At 37.5% G+C, this 21443-nt stretch overlaps 1 protein-coding gene across 12 annotated transcripts in view; it reads right to left on the bottom strand.

Moving 5' to 3' along the window:
* IQSEC1 (IQ motif and Sec7 domain ArfGEF 1) overlaps positions 1-21443 on the bottom strand; it is a 356171-nt gene that overhangs the window by 27060 nt on the left and 307668 nt on the right. For all 12 annotated transcript variants that reach the window (XM_075053238.1, XM_075053240.1, XM_075053239.1 and 9 more), the window contains 3 exons: positions 5729-5890; positions 1353-1475; positions 390-556 (listed from right to left, as the gene is read on the bottom strand). In XM_075053238.1, coding sequence (XP_074909339.1) covers positions 390-556; positions 1353-1475; positions 5729-5890 — 452 coding nt within the window. The remainder of the gene's footprint in view (positions 1-389; positions 557-1352; positions 1476-5728; positions 5891-21443) is intronic.

A 21443-nucleotide genomic window follows, 5' to 3' on the forward strand; every position in this document is an offset into this window, starting at 1 on the left:
GCTATTTACCATGTACCTTTCATGAAGGTTTTGGAGTTAGGTTCTTTTTCCCCACTGAGAATTTAGATCTTTAGTTTATTTCCAAAAGTTCTCATCATAGCACAGTTATTTCTGTTCCTTAATATATATACATACATGGAAACAAAAGGACCTGACAATACATCCACTCAAGAAAGACAAGATAAAAATGACAAAATACTATATGCTTAATTCTGTTTTCACTATTCCACAAATTACTAAAGTCTGTAAAAATGACTGCAGTTTTAAGTCAGGTGAAATCAGAATCAAGTGCTCTCTATTTTGTCTTTTTCCCAGAAGATACACGGTGTCCCTCCAATGACAGTTACAGCGAAAAGCTTTCATGACCTTCATCATTAGAGTTTGCTTACCCCTTAGATTCTTGACAAAATCTTCTAGCTTCATTTTGCGTTCTGGTTTCACATTTGGGCTGTACATATCTGTGTTTAATAGTATGATGGCAAAAGCTAGAATGAAGATGGTATCAGGATTTCTAAATTGTCTCACAACACCTGGATTGCAGATACAGTATCGTTGGCTGTAAAAAGCAAAGAGGGGAAGCTGTCAGAGCTATGAATAACTATTCTAATTCCACCAAATAAACCAACTACTACATTCCAGAGGCTAAGCAAGCTATTATTATTCGTGTTCCAGACATAGATTTAGCTTTCTGTCCACATATTTTCATAAGCCAATACCAGAATGTGGGAAGCTTTTGTTTTCTACTACCACTGTAACTTCACTTAGGACAGATTCTGAGCTACAACAACTTCAGGATTATTTTTTTTTCAGTGAGTAATACCCATTGACAACAGGTAAGAGTACAACATTGATTTTAGCTTACTGCCACATGATGATTTACATCTCATCCTGCCCTGGATAAAGTATGCTTGTGTTAGTGTTAGTAAGTTGATGCTCTTTATTCCACTATTGTTGAAATGCTTAATGAAAGTTTGAGAGCATATATACTCTAAAATGTAAATGGTCCTTTAATTCCACTCATATAAATTATTACATCCAAATACATTGTTAGAGACATTCAAAAATCCTTGAATACGTTTTCAGCTGATGCCACAAAGAACTTTTAATTGAGAAACCTTGCTGCATTAATACAAATGACATACATGAACAGCAGCGGCAAATAAAACTTCCTATTTCATACTTAACAAAACCACCACAAACAACATGCTATATTTGAAACTGTAAGTAGCTCACAAGGACACTGCAAATAGGCAGGGAAGTAACTTAGATATACTCAACTTCCCCAGTTCTCCAGTTGACCATTAGACAACAGCAGGTTTCTGGTGATGTAGTAATTTATTTCAGCATCATACCTAAAAGCTTCAATGAGCCGTTCTACTTTCTGGGCTTCTCCTTGAACACGGATATGAGCCTGAAATTTCCTGAGCGCTTCATCCAGTTCCATTGTTGAGAAGTCCATCTCATCCACAACACAGCTAGGATAAAAACATATTGCCATTGTGTCTTTTAATTTCTAACAATACAGAACCAAAGGCAAGATTTCAAGACCAAAAAAACCTTTCAACTTTCCATCTCTTGTAGAAATTCATGGAGTTTTCTGAAATATTCAGTAGCAATTGCAATAATTGTAGGTAAGCTGTGAAGGAAGGATTGCAAATAATGGATCAATGAGAATGTGTACCTGTAAGCAGGCCCTTATTATTTTTTTTTTTTTTAAGAGAAGAGCTGCTGGAATGACAAATGTCTGACTAATGTAAGTGACATGCTATTGCCAAGAATAATTATTGGTTTTGTGCTTCCAGGCCAATCAATTATTACTATGCTAATAATAATAATAATAATAATAATAATAATAATTAGTTTATACTGCTCAAAATATCATATCTCAAACAGCCTGCAGCAAGTACAATAATCTGTACCAAATGGCTCTGTGTCTAGGAATGTTCTTACATACAGAGAAAAAAACAATCTTGTTTGGATACTCTCTTACTATTACTGTAATTCTCATTCTCCCCATCATTTGCCATATCTTTCAGTTAACATTTATGAAGAAATAATTACTTTCTTGCTCTGAAAATACAGTGCTGACAAAAAATAAAAAAGAAACCAGTTTAACATAATCAACGATGTGAACTATGTCATTCTAACACTTTCTTTAAAGACTACTTTAAAATCAGAAGCTTATAAATTTCCTTTCTTTAAACTTAGCTTTTAGTTTTTAAATAACCAGTCATGAATCACTGCAAGTAACAGCACTGTAATGCAGAAACCACAGAAAGCACAATCCAGTTTTAAAAGCCTTTTCTTAAATGTATAGCTATAAAATGATAGAGTAGTTCACATTTTTCTTCTAGTAACATTGTAGCTAACATAGATTAATACCAAAGCAATTTATTCACTTTGCCTTGAATATTTTTCCCTTTATGCAGAACTGCAAGGAAACAAACACAACAGGCTTGGCATTTCTCACACCCTTTCCAATCCACACCTAAAAACCTACTATCAGTTCTGCAGTAATGTTCACAGTCTTCCCACCTATTCTAAGTTCTGTAACACTTTCAAAAGCTCTTTTCTCCTTCAAAGGTGTAAAGCACATGTGCAGACAAGCTGGCAAAATGAAGTAATTAGAGCAATTAAGGCCCTCCAGAAACATGCTGGCCAACAACATAATGGGGAGGGGTCTTAAATAATCTTTTATATGAACTATGGGGATAGAGCAGGTATACCACCATGGTCCATGTTCTTAACTGGAACCACTACTTTTCTGCAAATATTTAGTAAACAAAACTTTTCTAGTGGCTACATAATGGCAAAAAAAGGAGCAAGTTATTTTAGCTAGGTCACTACAGTAAATGAAAACATGAAAGTAAGAAAGATCAGACACACCTGTTCCATTTTTGTTAACAATAGTTAACAAAATTATAATCCTTGATAATAATACCATGATCATAATGCTAAAGAGAACATGATTAAATAGATTTTAGTCACTGCAGGAGAACTTGAGTACATATGTACTCTGGGTGAATAAGCTTGTGCTGAATGACCACATCTTCACTATTACAGTTACATGTCCCAGGCAGGTAAAAGCAAGCAGCAGCTAGGCTTCGCCACTTCTAGGTGGGCAGATAATTGAAACTTCTTCCTGGGAACTATGCCCTGCTTACCACCTCGCTACAAAATTTAGGCAATAAAAGTGGAACATACCATTTGCTGGGTTGGTGCAGCTACAATTGCCTTGGTTCTCTACTGTCCCACTTGCTTGTACTCTTGCACATAACTGCGTAGTGTAATGAACTGAAATGATGGAGTCCCGTACAGAGCAACAGAACGTCATGCTTTCCCTCTCACTTTTAACAGGGTTCTTTATGATGGTTTTATTTTATTCTTTCTTTGAGTGACTGCACTTTTGTTTTCTAATGCAAAGTCAAGAGACAGTAGAAGGTCAGATCCTCAGCTATACCTCTATTACATCAAGCCTTCGTCAGGCTTGCTGCAGAACAGCAGTGTTTCAGGAAGCATGTCTGATGTGCCTCCTGTTGGCCAGGGCAACATCAGTGCCAGCTGTGCCAGCCCCACGCCACCCAAACAATGCCTTTACACTTGAGATACCACCAGGTAGCAACTACACTAGGCCCAGAATGCAGCTCGTGGTCCAAAATTTAGGCTACTCTCTTTAATATTTTCTAAGCTCCAGTGAAAAGAAGTTTTCAAACCATTAAAACACCCTAGTCTACAGGATCTGGGAAACTTGACCACAAATCAAAGCAAGTCACTTGAAATTAAATTGTGTAACAGAAAAAGGATCATCTGTTAAAATATCTTTTCTATGTAACAATCTGGGGTTATTTTCAGTTCGACAAAATCTACTTCCAATCTGTAAATATGATATTTAAGATGAAATGCTATTCTATTTTCTCTTTTTAAGAAAAAATACCTTGTTCCTATTTGCAGGCAAGGTTCAGAACACTATCAAGAGAATTGCACCGCTTACAGGGTGTTACTTGCCCCAAAGCATAGCTGAAATAGCTTATTTAAGAATAGATTAACTTCAATAAAAGGATTGTTGTGGGGTTGTAGGTAGGTGATTGTGACCCTACTCTTAAGAATTCACCTCATCACATCTGACTGAGCAGAGACACACTTGTATTTATACATATTCTGCTAGTCTGTTTGAGACGGTGAGGGCAAATGATTTGTTCAAGATCACTAAATGCATCATCTAAGATTATAAATCATATCGTCCTCACCTGTACTGTTTTCTTTTAAAAAATCTGAAATTACACGCTCTTTGAGAAGTCTTCACCCTAGTCTGACTCATAATTGCAAAATTCGGACGATCATTACAAGTAACTGATAGTGACTCATGCTGAATAGGGATTGCATCAAAATCAAGCCATATTCTATTACTCTGCATTGTAAGGCAGGCTGCATGCTTTGGTACAGAGGCTCTTCTATTACTTTCTGCTGGGTTTTGTACAGGAATAGGAGACACAGGAAAGAAAGGGAAGACCTCTAAAAAAAGGTCTACGGCATACGTACATATGTACACATGCCATTAGCTGTATTAATACAGTGTTCGAGCTTGCAATTTGAGATACATAAGTTCTGACAGCATAATAGTAAGATCAGGATGACTGTAGAGAACATGACCAACATCTTTACAGTATGAAGGCAGTGAGAGCAGTCTATAAGAAATATGCAAAGAAAATATAAGGTATTGGCAGGCCGTTTGTATCATGATACCGCAACCTTAAATTTTTTGCGATGTATCAATATTATGGTATCAATATTGCGTATCAACATGCAGTCCTGAAGAAAGACTGCATCTACAGAGCAATGCAAATTTCAGCACAGCTATTGTTATACTCTGGTTAAAACCTGTGGTCAGAATTTTTCCTAGTCTTCCTTAATGGGCAAGATGTGGGGTTTTTTTGCTTTCATTCTCAGTGGCTTGTTAAACATCTAACTGAATTTTTTATACAATTCCCTGAACAAAATTGGACTAGGATGTATTCATGTTTATAGGTGAGTATATCAGACACACACACAAAAAAGCCCCAAAAGAATACATGTTTTAAATGAACACCCTCTTAATATCAAGCAACTTCTTTTTTGGTCTACACTGTATATAAGGTTTAGAAATTTATGACCAAGCTGCTAAAGTCTAGATTTCTGCTTTGGATTTCTTTGGTTTTTAGAAGAGTTTTTGTTCATCTAATCTTTTGGAAAAGAACAGTTTGTATAGATCTTGTCAGCATATGCCTCTACATGCTGAAATCCCTGTTTATCTAACATCTGAGCTATTTGGCTGTAAAAATTATTTTCATGTTCTGTTACTGATGAAGCCTTATGTTGCATATAATATTATTTTGTTTCATTCAGTAAATTATTAGAGAGCCTGAGGAAGGAAAAAGACTTCAAAATAACATACTCCAACGCCAATGAAATTAAAACATAAATTTAAGTAAATGTACATGACTACAGGGAATATAAAACCTTGTAAGTATCTTGCTGGATCAATAACAAAAACAGTAACTTAGCTGGAAAGGAAAGAAATAAGTATTCGTTCATAGGCATGTTTTCTTTCTTAACCCTTAGAGGCTGGTTTCCCCCTCCTTCAGAACAAGATCCAAAAAAACATTCAGAGACCATTACTAACTCTAGCTTGATGAAACGTCTTACTTGAACATTAAAATATGCTTACCTCCTCCCCCCACACAATACTCACTCTAATACATCCCGGTTGAACTGTTTTTGTCGATTTCCCAGAAATTCTCCAATCATCTGTCTGCTGAGACCTTTCCTTTGCAGGAGAAAGTGGGCAACACCAACTGGAGTGTCTGGCACAAAACCTCGCTCAATTAGGTACTGGACTCCTTTTTCAGGTTTTCTGAGGAGAAATGAGAATGCAAAACTATTAATTTTCTTCCACTGGACCTGAGGGCATCTGATTAAAATTTTACAACAATTTTGCCAATCACTTTTGACTAACATACTACTAGTATGGGCTAGTATAGTTCCAGGATAAATGTAACCATCCTGTAGAACATACTGTTCACTGTTAATAGCTTACTAGCTTTGAAACACATCTTTGCATGTTGTTACACATTTCTCTGCTCCATAACCCTTCTAAAGAGAAGCTTTATATGCAAACAGCTTCAGGCATGAAAGTCAAAACACTTGTCAATGCAAAAGACAAGACCAACATCAGCTACTAAGTACTCCTGTTGCTGGGAGAGATGTACATTCCAGAAACCGAACTAAAAAGCTGCTGAAGAAAAACAAGAAACAAAGAAAACCCCTGACCTCCCACCCCCTTGCTGTCAAAAGCTGAACTCATTGAACAAAAACATCTGAAGAGGTATAACTTGCAAGCTGAGAATACAAAAAATATAGCAAAAAAATAAAGCCAGTCATGCAAAAAGAAGCAATTAAAAATAGTGGGGCTCCCATCTAATTTAGACTTCTTTTCCCTTGTCCTTTAACACACCCATTGCCCCAGATTTCCCTCCCTCAGACAAGCACCTTAATAATTTCTGCAGTATTTTACATCTCTTTATACATCACCTCCAGATTTAGCTGTAACCATTTAAAGATCTCAAAACAAAGCAAGCTGAAGCTACTCATTTTAACATATTAAGAAGCGTGTGCTGGGGAGGAGGGCTGGGTATGGAACTGGTTTCTGGCAATAAAACCTACTGCTTATGAAGCCAAATGCTGCTCATATTTTAAAGTGATGTAAAATTCCCCTTACAGCACATATTGTGCACTGCGTCTTCCAGCAGTATGACACAACAACCATAATTTCTTTTAAAGATATTAAAGGGATATCTTTACAGAACCAGTAATTCCATCATCATCTTTATTTTGTAAGGAATTATAATACAATGTCCACCTGTAAGACTGAATGATTTGCAGCATGCTGGATGACCAGAAAGATATTTCCTTTAAGGCAAGCAAAATCAATTTCAAAGGACAAGGTGATCGTACTATTTTTATACGAGGTTGATCATACAACCATAACGCTTTCTCAGTTTTTTTAATTGCAAATAACATTACTGAATACATCACCATTCAGTTCTCCTACTCTTTTATATTATACTGTTATACACTTAGTACCCTATTAAGAGTTAGATACATCAGAGGAATATATGTAATTTAATCAAAAGGGAGTTCTCAAATCTCAGTTTCTTGCATCAGGCTTGTGGCTCTCTTCATCCGAAATAAAATTACACATAGAGTCATCTTCTAAGTACAATCTTGTAAAATCAATCTCTTTCATATTCAAAAAGTACCCATTTTCTTGTAACGTAACTGCTACATTCATATGCTTTTGCGTTGTATTTCAGAATTCTTAATCTTTCTAAATTTAAATTCACAGCATCTAACAAGAACAGGAATAGTTTTTTACTCCATCCCCCTTGTTAGTGAGCTACATTTGTCCATAAAATTCAGAGTGATATAAACCCAGGAGAGTTCCTCTCCAGCAATTGTCAAAACAGAAAACAAAGAACACTATCAAAAAGCACAACTCGATCCAAAGATCACCTTTACTTGAGATATAGAATATACTGAATCGTTACTTATTGTGCTAAACCACAACTTGAATTCTTACTATCCCCATAAGCTTGAACATTTAAAATCATCTTTGTGAAGACACATGATTTATTTTGCATCAGTTCCTATGTAGCTGTATGATTTTATACAAGTCAGGGCCTGCTTTTTCACATAAGAAGCTCTGCTTTTGGTTCAAGCAATATGAAATCACTTTATTCAAATACATTTCAAAGCAGGCTAGGTAAGTCTCCAAAACAGACTTAAAAATCCACTTAACGGTACACTGGAAGCCAAAAGCTCTTTTCCCATTGACACTGTCTTCATGCTGAAGTGAAGCATCAGGAAATTTTACAGTCTAGGATTATTTGAAAACAGTACAATTTGTTACAAAAGTTGTAACACGGAAGCAATGTAAACTCTGAGCTGTAATAACATGAAAATAGTACCTGAAAACTCTGAACTGTAAGAATGAAGACTACCCTTTCCCTATTTGATAAATCAAACTGTGGTAGCAGTAGCATAAACTTCAGAGTAACAAACCTATAAGACTCTTTTTCACAGTGAAGAAACTTTATTTCTTTCTAATTCATGGCCCTACCCAACTGAATTTGCCAACTAGAGATCAAGAAAATTGTGTCATATTATTTTGAAATCTGTCCTCTAAAAACTGTGAACTTTGTTGTTCCTGAAAAACAACTGTAAACCTAGAGAGTATGACTGACCTCAGCTGAAGAGCTACTTGCAGGTTGACCCCAGCCAACAGCTAGGCACCCAGACTAAGCTGGTACGAGCTACTGCTAAAAATAAAGAACTCAAGAATTAAAGGGCTTCTCTAGAGAACTTTTAAAAGGTGTCAAGATGAGAACTGTAACTTTCCGTAATGTTACTTTGATTTTTCTTTGAAGGTTCCGATAGTCATCACTACAACAGGGATAAAGGATTTCTTAGAGGAAGCATTAGCAGGACAATTGTTCTTAATGACAGAACCTATAGCTTCAGGTGGTCTTTTGGTATCTCACCCTAAGTAATGACAGTCTACAATAGAGTATATTCTAAAGGATGGCATAAAGGACAAGTAGCCAGAGGCAGGTGGTACCACTCTGTAGTTGTTAGGATATCACTCGTTGCCCAAGGCAGCCTACAATGTTTTCAGTTTTCCTCTTACCAAAATCAACACTATTTGGCTCACAGAAGAACTCTAAAGGTTAGGGTTTGTATGGGAATGTGCACAAATAAAGTTCTAAATAAAGTAAGTTTCTGTGGCTAAATGTGGGTATTAAATATCAGAGGAAGAAAAATGTTCTTATCCAGTGGATATCTCCCTAGCTTCCCATTCAAGTCATAAATGCTAATTTTGGCTTCTGTTCTGGAAGTCTAGCTTGCTGACAAAATTTCTTCATGTTTCTGTTTTTGATGATCTGAAAACTTGAATTAATTCAGCACTCTTGACCAAGAAATTAAATTTAATATGTACTAAATTTTATCAAACAGCTTACTGGAAGAACAATCGCTCTCTTTTTTTAAATAACTTTGCAAACCAGGGAGGTTCAGGGGGTTTTATTGCTGTTGTAGGCTCCCTCCCACCCCCACACCAGGTGTGACATTATCTTATTCAATGGGAAAAGTACTTAACAGAAAACTGACTTTGTAAGCGCATTCTGAAGTGCTGTACCTCCAATGAATTTTTACTTACAAACTGAAGCTAACAATAGGTTAAGAGAAAAATGAAAGGCAAAAAATACCAGGTAGCTGACAGGGTTTCTGGGAGGGCAGGTTTTAAAAGAGAACACAAGCAAACAGGGATTCTACTGCTGGCAAAACCAGCTGTTTTAAATTGGACAAACTTTCTTTTTCACCAAACCCTAATTTTCCTAAAGTACATGACTAGATGCAGAAGGGCATGGGACAAGAAAAGGTCATGGATTTAACACGAGATAGGACATCTAACATAAGTTATCCTCATTTGTGCCTACTCAGAATTGAGCATAGACCGTTTTGTACTTACAACTAAGAGTCTTTTGTGATTAGGAAAATTCCCAGTGATGGCTTGTTAATTACACCTACGAATAACAGGGAAGATGAGAAGTCTATAAATAGCAATCGTGGAAGCTGCAAGAGCAGAGCATTTATTTTCAGATTGGAATACATTAACTAATATCAAAATACATCCTCTGAAGTTGGCACCTTACATAGCTGATGATATACACATATAGAGAACTTTTCATATTTACAGGATTGCTTCCAAATTAAAGCTTAAAAATGTCTTCTATCTAAAAAAAACAACCCCAAACCCCAACCAAAACAAAACAAAAAAAAAAACCAACCAAAACAAATCAAAAGGAATCTACTGAAAGGAAGAAAAAACCAATCAACTAACACAAAAAGATGTGCAAAACCATGTTTACTTAAGATTCTCAGATGTTGCATAAAGAGCTAAGGGATTTGCCAGAAACTGATTAATTACAAGACCTTTAGGATGGTTTAAAGCAACTTTTAGGGGAAAAACATTGATGGAAAAAGTAATGCAAACTTCAAAATAACAGATCAAACCAGTATATTTTAATAAGTATGCTTCTTAGAGAGTACTGGTCATATCCAGTAAAAATGTTGTCTTTGTGTGTTTCTGAAGACAGCTTGGATCCTGCAGCAATTTTTTGAAAATGACATCTTTAAGAAGAAGCAAATTGCAGGAATGAAGAGTGCAAAATCACCCACAGATAACAGTTAAAAAAACAAAGAGCAAAACCCCCAAACCCCACCCCGCTCCCAAAGCCACTCCCTCAAATCCAAGGCAATAGTAAATCCCTGCACATCACTGCTGTTTCCTCTAGTCAGTATTATGCCTTTCCTTCCTTGGCATAATACTAACTAGAAGGAGATGGCTTATTTACTCAGCAAGTCCTACATATAGTACTGAAAGTGTAAATTCAGTGGAAGTTCATATAACTTGCTGACATTTGTGTAGATCTCATTAGAGCAGTGGTTTGTTGGGGGTTTATAGCTTGTGAAGCTGAGGAGGAGTTGGTTTTTTTTTCCTTTAACAGCTATGCAGGGTGAATCTGGAAAAGGTCAGTATGTTTAGGAGTTTTGCTTATGTAAGTGATGTACGAGGCTTTCCTAAGAACGAGCTCTCCTTTGGAGTATGGGTTAGAAGAGAAAAGAAGAACAATAAATAGGGTAATAATACCAAAATTGGTATGTTCCTGAGAGAAGTGTCCCTTATCCAAGTCAGGAATATATAGAAAGAAGAAAAAACAAAAACAAAAAACCCAGTATTTTTTTCATTAGACTAAAACCTACATGTATATAAACAGCACAGTATCTTTACAAAAACACTGCATTCCTAATATTTTATTGTCATGAGCAAATGAGTAAGGACAGCAGTGATCCAGACATACGTAATTCTGAACGTGTCATTATTTGTCTCACTTAACTTTCACCTGGTCAGAGGAACCACTCACAGACAACTTCAGGATACACGTTATTACAATCATTTACACTATGTGAGAACATCATCAACCTGCAAAGATAATCACCAACTAGCTGTTGTAGAAAATCTGAACTGCCAATGATAAAAAACAGGCCTAAAGCTCCACAAATTACTAAACATGGACTGTCAAAATCACATAATTCCAGTCCCTGCTTTGAATTTCCTCTGCTTGAATTCTGTTTTCAGAGGTGCTGAAGACCTGCCAGAGTTTGAGAAAGCAGGAAAGCCACAATCAGAAACAGCCCCTCCTTTGAAGAGGGGAAGGATAACAGCATCTGCTGACTGACTTCCCAAGTCAGTTCATGGCAAAGATGTCAACAACTGCACTCACACAATCTGGCAGGTGGTGTAGGAGCAGGGACAGACACACAGATTGCTGTTTAAGCCACAAAAGGAAACATGGTTAGAAATACACCACCTTATGCATTTGTTGGACATAAAGTAACACCAGATTCCAAAGGTCAGTGGTACTTGGGAAATATGGCTTTCCATTACCTGGATATTCAAAATGTTATCTTTCAAATTGTAGGAAATACTATTTTTGCAAAAACACAGCAGTGAATTTGAAAAGTGAATTTGGTAGAGTAAAAGCTTTTAGTCAGATTCTAAATGGTAAGAAAGAGATCAGCACAAATTTAGCATTTACTGTTATCTACCAGACTTACTGGTACAGCCAGTCTTACTGCAAAACAAACACATTAAACTTAAGTGCTGTAGTTAGGTGAGCACTTCAGTGGCAGTGCCAGCACTGGCATCAGTCTCTTCTCTCATTCCTGTTGCTGGTTTAGGACTTTCTGACAAACTGAATGAGGAGAAAAGGGGGGTTTGTTGTTTTGTGTTTGTGGTTTTTTTTAGTGGTTTGTGTTTTGGGAGGTTTTTTTGGTTGGTTTTTGTTTCTGTTTTTTTTTTGTGGTGGTTTGTTTTGTGGTTTGGGGTTTTTTGTTTTGTTTTGTGTGTGGTGGTTTTTTTTTTTTTTAATCCAGTCAAGCTCCCCCCCATAACTGCACAATCATAACCAAGCCACAGTGTAGATAAAGTGCCTATGTCCACGCTGGCCAACAGGAGAAGAGAATAGCAAGCACTACTTCAGAAAGAAACATTCAGCAAACCCACAGTACAAAGGTATATAAAGCCTTCCCTATTTCTGACTTGCTAAACATGTAAAGCTTACAAGCACCCAAACCCACATTAAATCTTTGTATTTCCTCTTAGATGCTCAGACAATAACAGAGCTGTAAAATGGAAGCATTAATGAACAAATGAGCACACAAAGCAGCTTGCCCAAGTCTAGATTTCCAATATCCAGCAATGCCAAAAGTATCTTTTAAAGTAGACTAGGGATTTATTCACACAATGTAAATAACCACAAATACACTGTCTTTACAGCTGTCTGAGACAAGGAGAATAAAGCTAGCCTGAATGAAAATGAGAAGCTTGGTGAAACATCTAGAAAGAACTTCAGTATTTCTGAAGGCACATCTATGCTTTTTGGTTTCTTGCCTATGTTGAGGCACACACATGCGCACTACACTAAGAGAATCTAGAAAACAAGCAAACCAGAACTACAAACATTTCTTAGAGGCTGTCAACACTGCAAACAGAAACAGTTCACAAATGTGCTGCTGCCCAAGAAATCTTTTCATGTTACGGGTGGAGAATTTAATGCAATTATGCCAGCCCTCTGTTAAAAAAAAATAAATCTTCCTTGCCTTTGATACTAGAGATCCCATTTTGAAAATACAGTTGTCACAAAACTAAACATTAGTTTAACATTAAAATCCAGGGATGCCTTTTTAAATAGCAAGAATCTAAGACTTTTCTTAGAATCATTTAAGAAGTTAAATATTTTTAAATAGCCAAGTTGGCAGTAACAAGCTAGTTGAACATTCTCCTTAGTCTGGCAGACAGTTAAATTTTGTTTCTGTGGTTGTACTTCTTCCTTCACATTTGCTGAATAACCTACTGCTGCTGCAATGAAGCTAATAGAATGGCTATGTCTATTTTAAACCTTCTGGGAAAGAAGCAAAACCCCAACATCCTTAAAATACTACCAAAACTAGTTGTCAGAGTTCACTCAACTATGTAGCAATACAAGAAGGGGACAGAAAGGAAGAAAATCAGAGAAACTGACTGGGAAGCCTAAACTGTGCCATTGTCATGTTACACAACCACTTAATGAAGAAAAAGGAGAGCTAGGTGTAAATTGCATCTTCTGGTAATTACAAGAAAGAGTTCCTGGGTCAGGAAAATAAGCCAAGAAACAGCACATTTCTCACAGCTTCTCTGCATCTCATGAAAATGGGGAGATAGTTATTCATATTATTTTGGCAGGAACCCTGCAGTTTCCCCCACAGTGAGGATGACTTCTCCTCACTACGCTATAATATGTTAAACTCCTCAGGTTCATTCAAGACCAAACCCAAAAAACTACCACCACAGAAGTGAAGGTCACAGCTTACTTGCAATTATACCAAATTACCTGGAGTAACCTCCATTTAGTGAAAGTTAATTTACACTCATGTCACTAACAAAAGAATTCACTAGGAAGTGATCTCAGTGCCCAGTTCTATTTGGTGGGGGAGCAAAATAAAGAGAGGAAACTCTGTAGACATCTATTTTCATAAAATTGGGTAACTGACCTAAACAGTTCCACCATTACTTTCTGTCCTATCAATCAGTTTCTTTATGTCACCATTTCCCAGTAAAGTGCTAGGAAATTACACATTAAACATTACTACTACTGAATGTTTAGGCTTGTCTGAAAACTATCGCCTGAATCAGAGCTGATTACAAAACCGTAAAAAGTGTATAAAAGGCAGTTAAAGGGTCCAAGCAGAAAGTCTGGGTTATTCAAATAAAGGAGGAAAAAGAGAGTTTAAAGCTATTTCAGAAACAGGATTTTTCTGTATGAGAAGCATCAGCCTTGAGGAACAGAGCAGTTAGCACAGTGAAGAGAATCATAAGGCACACCCCACGTAGTTGCAATGCAGTAGCTGGACATGTCCTTGCTAGTAAAAACAATCCTGAGTCATCATGCTATAGCAGATTTTGTAGCTTCTCATCATTCCCTCTCTTGGCAGTGGACAGCCTGCTTCCCCCCGCCCCCCCCCCCCCCTTATTTCCTTCTTTTGCAAGGAAGGATTTTAGTTAACTAAATGGACCAAAACACTCCATGAGGATTTTCTCACATCCTCTGACCCCATTGCATCTCTGCACTTCTCAAAGAGTAGGGAAAAGAGTTTGTAGCTGCCAGCAGAGCAAAATATACTCCACTTTGAGACAAGACACATGAAAAACCTGCTGGCACTCTCAGAACTATTTGCGAGGGCTGAGTATTGCTTTCATGTTTATGCAACTGTAGTCAGGAATGAGACAGTAAGATGACTATGTCCTTGAAATTGAGGAACAGTCCCTGTCTTAACATTTTCTAGTGTCCCTGCCCTAAATTCTCTTTCCTCACCCTCACCCCAGTTACACATAACATAAGCACTTCAGCTTCAATTTCTGCAACTCTGCCGACTGCAAATGGGAAACACTGACAATCATTTACTGTAAAGGGGATACCTTTTAGTTTGGCAATGCAAAAATGCTGTTTAAAGATCTCCAGATTTTTCATTTACAGATCCACCAAACCCCAATTCAGTAGACTGATGTGAATTGTTAAGAAGAAAGAGTCGGTGCCCCCCTTCTCTTTTCCTTAAGTCTTCTTCCAAGGGTTCCTATGCAGCCTTCCCCACTCCCTATTCAAACTGTCCTCTGTATGCCTGTAAAGGCAGCTGGTCACATTTTTCACCCTCAAAATTTGGTCACTTGAGATTTAGGGGGTGGTCGTGGTGGTGTGGGGGCAGGAAGTAATTAAAATTCTGGCATCCCAAGTCATATCAGATGCTCATCTGGGAGCTGCTCACCCAGTCAAATTCCTCCATTCATAGGGTCATTTTCTAATAACCAACTGTATCCTGAGCATGCACCCAGGCATTGTTAGAGCAAACCAGTTACTGATTCCTGGCACGTAGCAGTGGGTAGCAGCGGGAGGGAGACGTGTGCCCAGAATGTTTAAGGGCAGGCAGAGCTGGCGGCAGAGGATGAGGTAATGGCTCTTTCATGGTTCCAGGGATACTCACACACAGTTACTGCTGGTCACAGTGCAGCCTTTCAAAAGCTAGATTTGCTTCAACATTTGGTAAAGTTTATACTCCCTTTTAATGGCAATAAAGGGAATCCTTGTGCCCATATTTGTAACCAGTGCTTAAATATACTATTGGTTGAATCCACAGTTATACATTTCACCTGTTTTTTATGGGCAGGACATAATGTATGCTAATCAAAGCACCCATTTTGGAAAAAAAGGAGGGAAAATGGGTCTTCAGGGAGAAAAGATAAAATGCGAACAGAACAAAGCAAAGCACATAGAGCTTTTTTTTCTTTGGGTGTTCTCACTTAGGGCTAAATGTTTTTAGAAATAATGAGAGTCATACTAAGAACATTCTTCTCTTCTTACTAACTCCTCGGCATGTTAGAGGACAAACTACATGGAGTGCTTTGATTTTAATTTTTGTTGGAACTGTCTGTGGCTGAGTAATCTGCAGTCCAGATGTTGTAACAACAGTAAAGTCCCTCTGAGCATATACACGAGGATGGCAAATGGCTCTGTTGTGAAATCCTGAACACGACTCTTGTCTCCCCTCTTCTCTTGCTACTGAATCATTAAAAAAAAAAAATTAAAAAAAAAATCACAGAAGATACACAATTTGCAAAGGTATTAGAGATCAGCTGACAAAACAAAAGAATTAGTTCAAAGGTAAAGAGAACCAGCTTAGTTTGATTTACACCTTCTCCCTCCTATTCGATCTGCACTTACAAAGTCTAAAATCATTAGAAATGTTTCCAATAAGCTTTCAACTTAAAATTCTAAGGGTGACAGTCTAAAAATACATGTTTTCAGAGCAGATATTAGAATGCTGAATGGATGCCATGAGACCTGACTAAAAGCAATTCAGAAAGTATATTCAGCATCTTAAGGGAAATTTATTAGGCATGTGATTGGTGTAAATGGAGGAACATCAGATTAGTACACTTATTACAATATTTAAACTAATGGCTACTTGCAAAACTTTAAAAAATTAATAACAACTGGCAACTTGTAAGCATTTCAAATAGAGAAAAAGTTTGCAGTACTTTCTGAATGTAACAGTACTTAGGAATCCAAATTACCTTCAATCTCTACCTACACGTAAATGATGGAAACCGTATACCTCTGTTCAATAGTTAAAGCTGCTTTCAGGCAAAATGAAAAAGTGTGCCTTTTCACAAATATTATTATTGTGTGCCTCAGATTTCCAACAAGAATTTCTCTAGAAATTGTAATTTGCAATTTTGTATTTGGTATAATCCTCCCAGGACTCAGCAAATTCCTCTCATATCTGCTTAGTAAAATAAAGAAATACTTATATTAACATTGCAAGGAACCTAGACATGTTTAAAAAAGTCTGCTCCTGGAACTAGTATCCAATTCATATCAATAGTGATTTTTAAATTTTGAATAAAATCATCTCCATCATGCAATAAATGAAGCCGGTAGGGCTTTCTGGGCTTACAGGTCAAAAGATGATACATCATTGCATAATGCAAACAGATACTCATGCCTTTTTAGCTCTGTCAATAAATCCTTTGAGAGAACTTTGGAATAGTAGGAACCTCGATAATAGCCTATTATAAAGGAAGATACGGAAAACTCTTCAAAACAGTACACTGTAATAGACTGAGGACACATGGGGAACAGTTTTCCATCTGTCCCTACCCTTTCCAGAAAGCAAAAGAGGGCAAAAAAGGGGGCTGGGGGGAGAAAGGCATCTGGGAAATCTTATTGTAAAAATATTTATAGCCTAGCCTAGCCTCTGTTCTAGCAATGTAAAGTAGCGTTATGCTCATTTACCTCCAAGATATATGCATAAGATTAGGCTGCAAAGCCTTCAACAAAACACTACACAAGAACAGCCCTCAACAAAATTATGCCACAGCATAAAAAGCAGAGCACCATGGTGGAAATGGCCCACAAGCTGTACTTCACAGCCTCTCTTCACGAGCAATGTCAGAAATTGGCATCAGCACCAGCAAGACTGGTTCCCGTGGCAAGAAATCACAATGCCATAGGAACACTGCCAGATGAGGGGACATTTAACAGTGTCTTCCAATATCTGATATCCCAAAAATACTAAATACGATTTTAGTCTCTGCTAGATTAACAAATGAGTCTCAGAAATGCAAATTTGCTCTCATATTTTATAATACTAGGCACAGTTGCATCGAATTTTCAAACCACTCTAAAGTTGTCCAAATTCTGTTGAATATACTTCATTAATACAGAAAGCGTTTGTACCTCCTGCCTAAAAGAATGGTGAATAATCACTACACTGTACTCTATTCGACATGGCCCAATTGGGTGTGTCACTGCAGTTTGCGGAGACAGTAACTGTTTTCAACAAACATACCTGGTAGCCACAAATACCTGGCAAGGAGCCAGAATTACTGCCACTATCATGGTAGCACAAGAGAAGGGCAATATACTTCTTCCTACACATGTACCACTCTGCACAGAATTACAGTCTGCTACTACCAACTGCAAAGTTGACCCAAGGGCAGGACATGTTTCCTCAAACTGCTGAGGTTAAACCATTCAGTCCTATTTAATCTGTTAGAACCATCAGTGCACCGGTAGCAGAATGGAACCTGAAAATCCTACCAGATTAGTCTGCAATAACTGGTAAACCTGGTATTTCCAGCCTGCAGTCAAAACAAACAGGAGAATAAAAATCACAGCCCTTTTTACTTTTTTTCCCTTCTTTTTTTTTTTTTTTTTTTAAGTAGCAGTCAAAAGGCCTCTTGAAGCCTTGTTTATAAGCAAACCAGTCTCAAAGGCTGGATTTGCATTGGCAGGGTTTGAAGCCTGCAAAATAAACCTTTCTAGGTAGTGTTTTCCTTCTGCCTATAAGGGAGGAATGGTTTCTGGTATAATTTCTCCCAGACTACATCCCTTTCAAACTACACTGAAGAAAACGCCTAATTCAACACAGCTGGCCTCACCAAGCTTCCCTGGGAGCCCTTGCACTCTCGGCATGCACCTGCAATCCTTCCTTTAGGAAGGCAATGAATGGTAACACACAATCTGACAGCCTATTGACAGGGTGAAATCACTACTGCCATTCAAAAATAGGAGAATGTACAGAAGCTGTTACTTAGTTGCAATTTCTTTGGCAGAAATCACTCCATTTGGGCCATAGTTTATGTTCTAGTACAGTGGATACCACAAAACATCCTTAAAAAAGTATACTTTAACCAACACTAAGGTTCCAACTTGAGTGCCAAGTTACAGTTTGAAACAAATTCTATGAACAAGTGATAAAATTCCTAGAAAAATGGTATTCTATTACCTACAGTTTTTTCTCCACATTCCTGTGTTCTCCATTCTCCAGTGAACTTTGTGCTACTAATGTTTTGCATATAATAGTGATTAAGTGAACTAGACCACCAGTTGTGCTCAACTTTTACTCCACCCATAACCAGCTATTCTAATCAAGGGCCTCTGGTAAGAAAACTGCACTTTGGCTTCTGAAAATTATTATTGTAATAGGAAAGCAAGAAAAATTATAAAGCATCTGTTGAAATTTCAACTGTGAGGATAGTGACTTTCCATGCTTTTAGAAACTTCATTCTTTCAACACTCCTAGTGAACAAAGCAGAAGCATTTACTCTGCTACAATACATGCACTTCTTTAAGGTTCTAAATTCTTTGCATTTCAGCCAAGCTTCATGTACCAGAAAGAAATTACATGTTTATTTGTTAATTAAGGTTTGGGATCTTAATTTGCAAGGAAGATTTCAAAGATGCAATGAAATTAACATGAGCTTCTTGTAAAAGACATCCCTAAAATTTCCTCTGGGAGATGCAGACATTAGGAAAAAAACTTGACTTCTTGTAATAGGTAACTTCAAAGGCACTTCTTTCAGTTCTGCACACAGTTCTTCCGCATGGGTGGTGCACGCATCCTCTCAGGAGCTCACTGCCAAGACTTGTACTACTCCCTCATTTTATGACTATAAATGTATCATGGAAGATCATGTGGCCAAAAGACATCCAAATGATTCTGCTGCATTGACTTGAACACTGGAGAGTAGACTAAAAAAATGTATCTCATCACATCATGGGTGTACATCTGGTCACACGACAGGAAAGCACAAGCAGTTTGCAATGTGGAACTGAATGCATAGGGAGACCCTTGCTCATATGAGATGCTGGGCAGTTGCATTTTTGCCATGTCATGAGAGAGAAACTGCGAGGACAGAACTGATTTGCAGAAAGTCCATCTGACCTGCAGACCCCCTTCCTGGCCCACGTCTAGCCAGGTTGGGCAATCCTCCTTTGCTGTTCTGCATCTGAAATAGCAGCCTTCACCAAGGAAACTGACACCTAGGATGTGGCTTTCTTTTAAAAAAACATTTGGACACACAAGATGCTATGACATACTTCATGTGCTGAGAACAATGAGCACAATGCTCAGAAGTTAACTGAAAGTAATGCACCTGTACAGCACGTATCTAAAAGGAAAAAGGATTCTTCATCTTGATGAAATCATCACTTGTAAATCCTGGTGAGTGCCTGAACACAATCTCTACCCCTTCACTTACCAAACAAAATGCAATTTGTAGTCCCACCTGATACACTCTTAAGAGTGTCCTTCTGAAGTTTTTAAAGAATAAAGCCTTGGAAATTTCCCAGCTCCCTTTTCAAAAGAGTTTACAGATTCATAGACCATCACATTCTATGATGGTTCAATACCTGACATTGCACAAAGGGGAAATAAGGCTATTAGTGAAAACATCACAATCTGCAGACTTGAAGAGACATGATCAAAACCAAGATACATGGGATACCCGGGGACTGTCTGAGCTATCAATAGAATCAGAGTGACTCAGCAGAAGGTAATGAGAATCTTCAGTTCTGTATCAATACTGGAGATAAAACACGTGGGGGAATAAAACAATCACACACAGCAAAAGATCACGCACAGAGGTGCTGCCTGGAGTACTGCGCAGTGCTATATTTTAGAACTCACTGAAGAAACGGCAAGTCATCTTACAACCAGCCAATACATAAAAAAGGTTTATCTCTATTCAAATCCATGCAGCAAGATCACTTAGATGTGTTTCAAATAGCAGTCTCTATTCTTCTCTATTCCTGATATTTATTTTTCACTTTCAGCCTCCTACTGATATGGCATGTCACTAGAAGCATCTGACAATTTCCAATGTGCTCATTCATTGCTGTGTGCTGCTTGAGCACTTTCTCCATTCACCTTTATTCTTACACCAAGACTGTATTATCAAGCCTGAAGTTCACTGATCATTGACTGCTTAAGGCTTAATTACTGTGCAAAAAAATGAGCAAACACCAAGTCTTTTAAATGTCAGCCAAACAGTACCAGCACCTTCCTCCCCACCCCCACACCCAACAATATGAATGTTTTAAAATCTTCCAGAAAAACACCAAATTGTTATATCTTCCTACCCAGCCTACTTCATGACCAATAAAAGCTGCATACATCCTATGACTTACATACTTTCAATTGGTTAAAAGCTTCCGTAAATGTCTATTAACATTTTACAAGGATAAAAAAATCCAAACCTGAAAGTTTTTACAGCCAAACCTGGCTGATCCATACTTAGTGTTGTAATACATAGCCTCACGTGATGGCATCAAAAAGCTTTAATTATCTGCAATATTACAATGCATTATTTGATGAACCACTGACCTATTAATCTAAACAAAACAAATCACAGCACTGCTAGCTGAAAAAGAGGGCCGAACTCATTCAAGCTGTAGCAGACTGTGAAGCAAGGTCTACAGCAGCATGCTGAAGTATCTAGTAGCTCTTCAGAAGCTACAAAATTTTCACATAGAAATCCTGAAGTACTCTGTAGAAAATTTCAAAAACTTATACAAACACTGTGAGCTGCCAATAGAATTTAAAAGAAAAATAGGAAAAAGTTCTGGCACTTAGCATCTTTCATCTAAGTATTCTGAGGAGCTTTATAAGCACCAGTACCAGAAAAGGTTTAAGTAAATTATACTCATTCTAGGGCAGGGAAATTGGCACACTAGGCATTAACAAAGCAGTGAAGAAAAACTAGGAATTCTGATGCCAACCACCTAGCTGTTCTTATCTTCAGATTATGATAGTTCTAATAAGAACTGTGTAACTCCAATAACGTGAATACAGAGATTAGAGTAGTATATTATTTGTTACCCTCCATTGTAATACTCATGGTTTTCTACAGCCATGTGGGAGTGTCCAAAGAAGAAAGTATTTCAATAAAACAAAGAAACTTGAGAAAGTTG

Source organism: Buteo buteo, chromosome 21 (genome assembly GCF_964188355.1).
Source record: "Buteo buteo chromosome 21, bButBut1.hap1.1, whole genome shotgun sequence".
Classification (NCBI taxonomy): domain Eukaryota; kingdom Metazoa; phylum Chordata; class Aves; order Accipitriformes; family Accipitridae; genus Buteo; species Buteo buteo.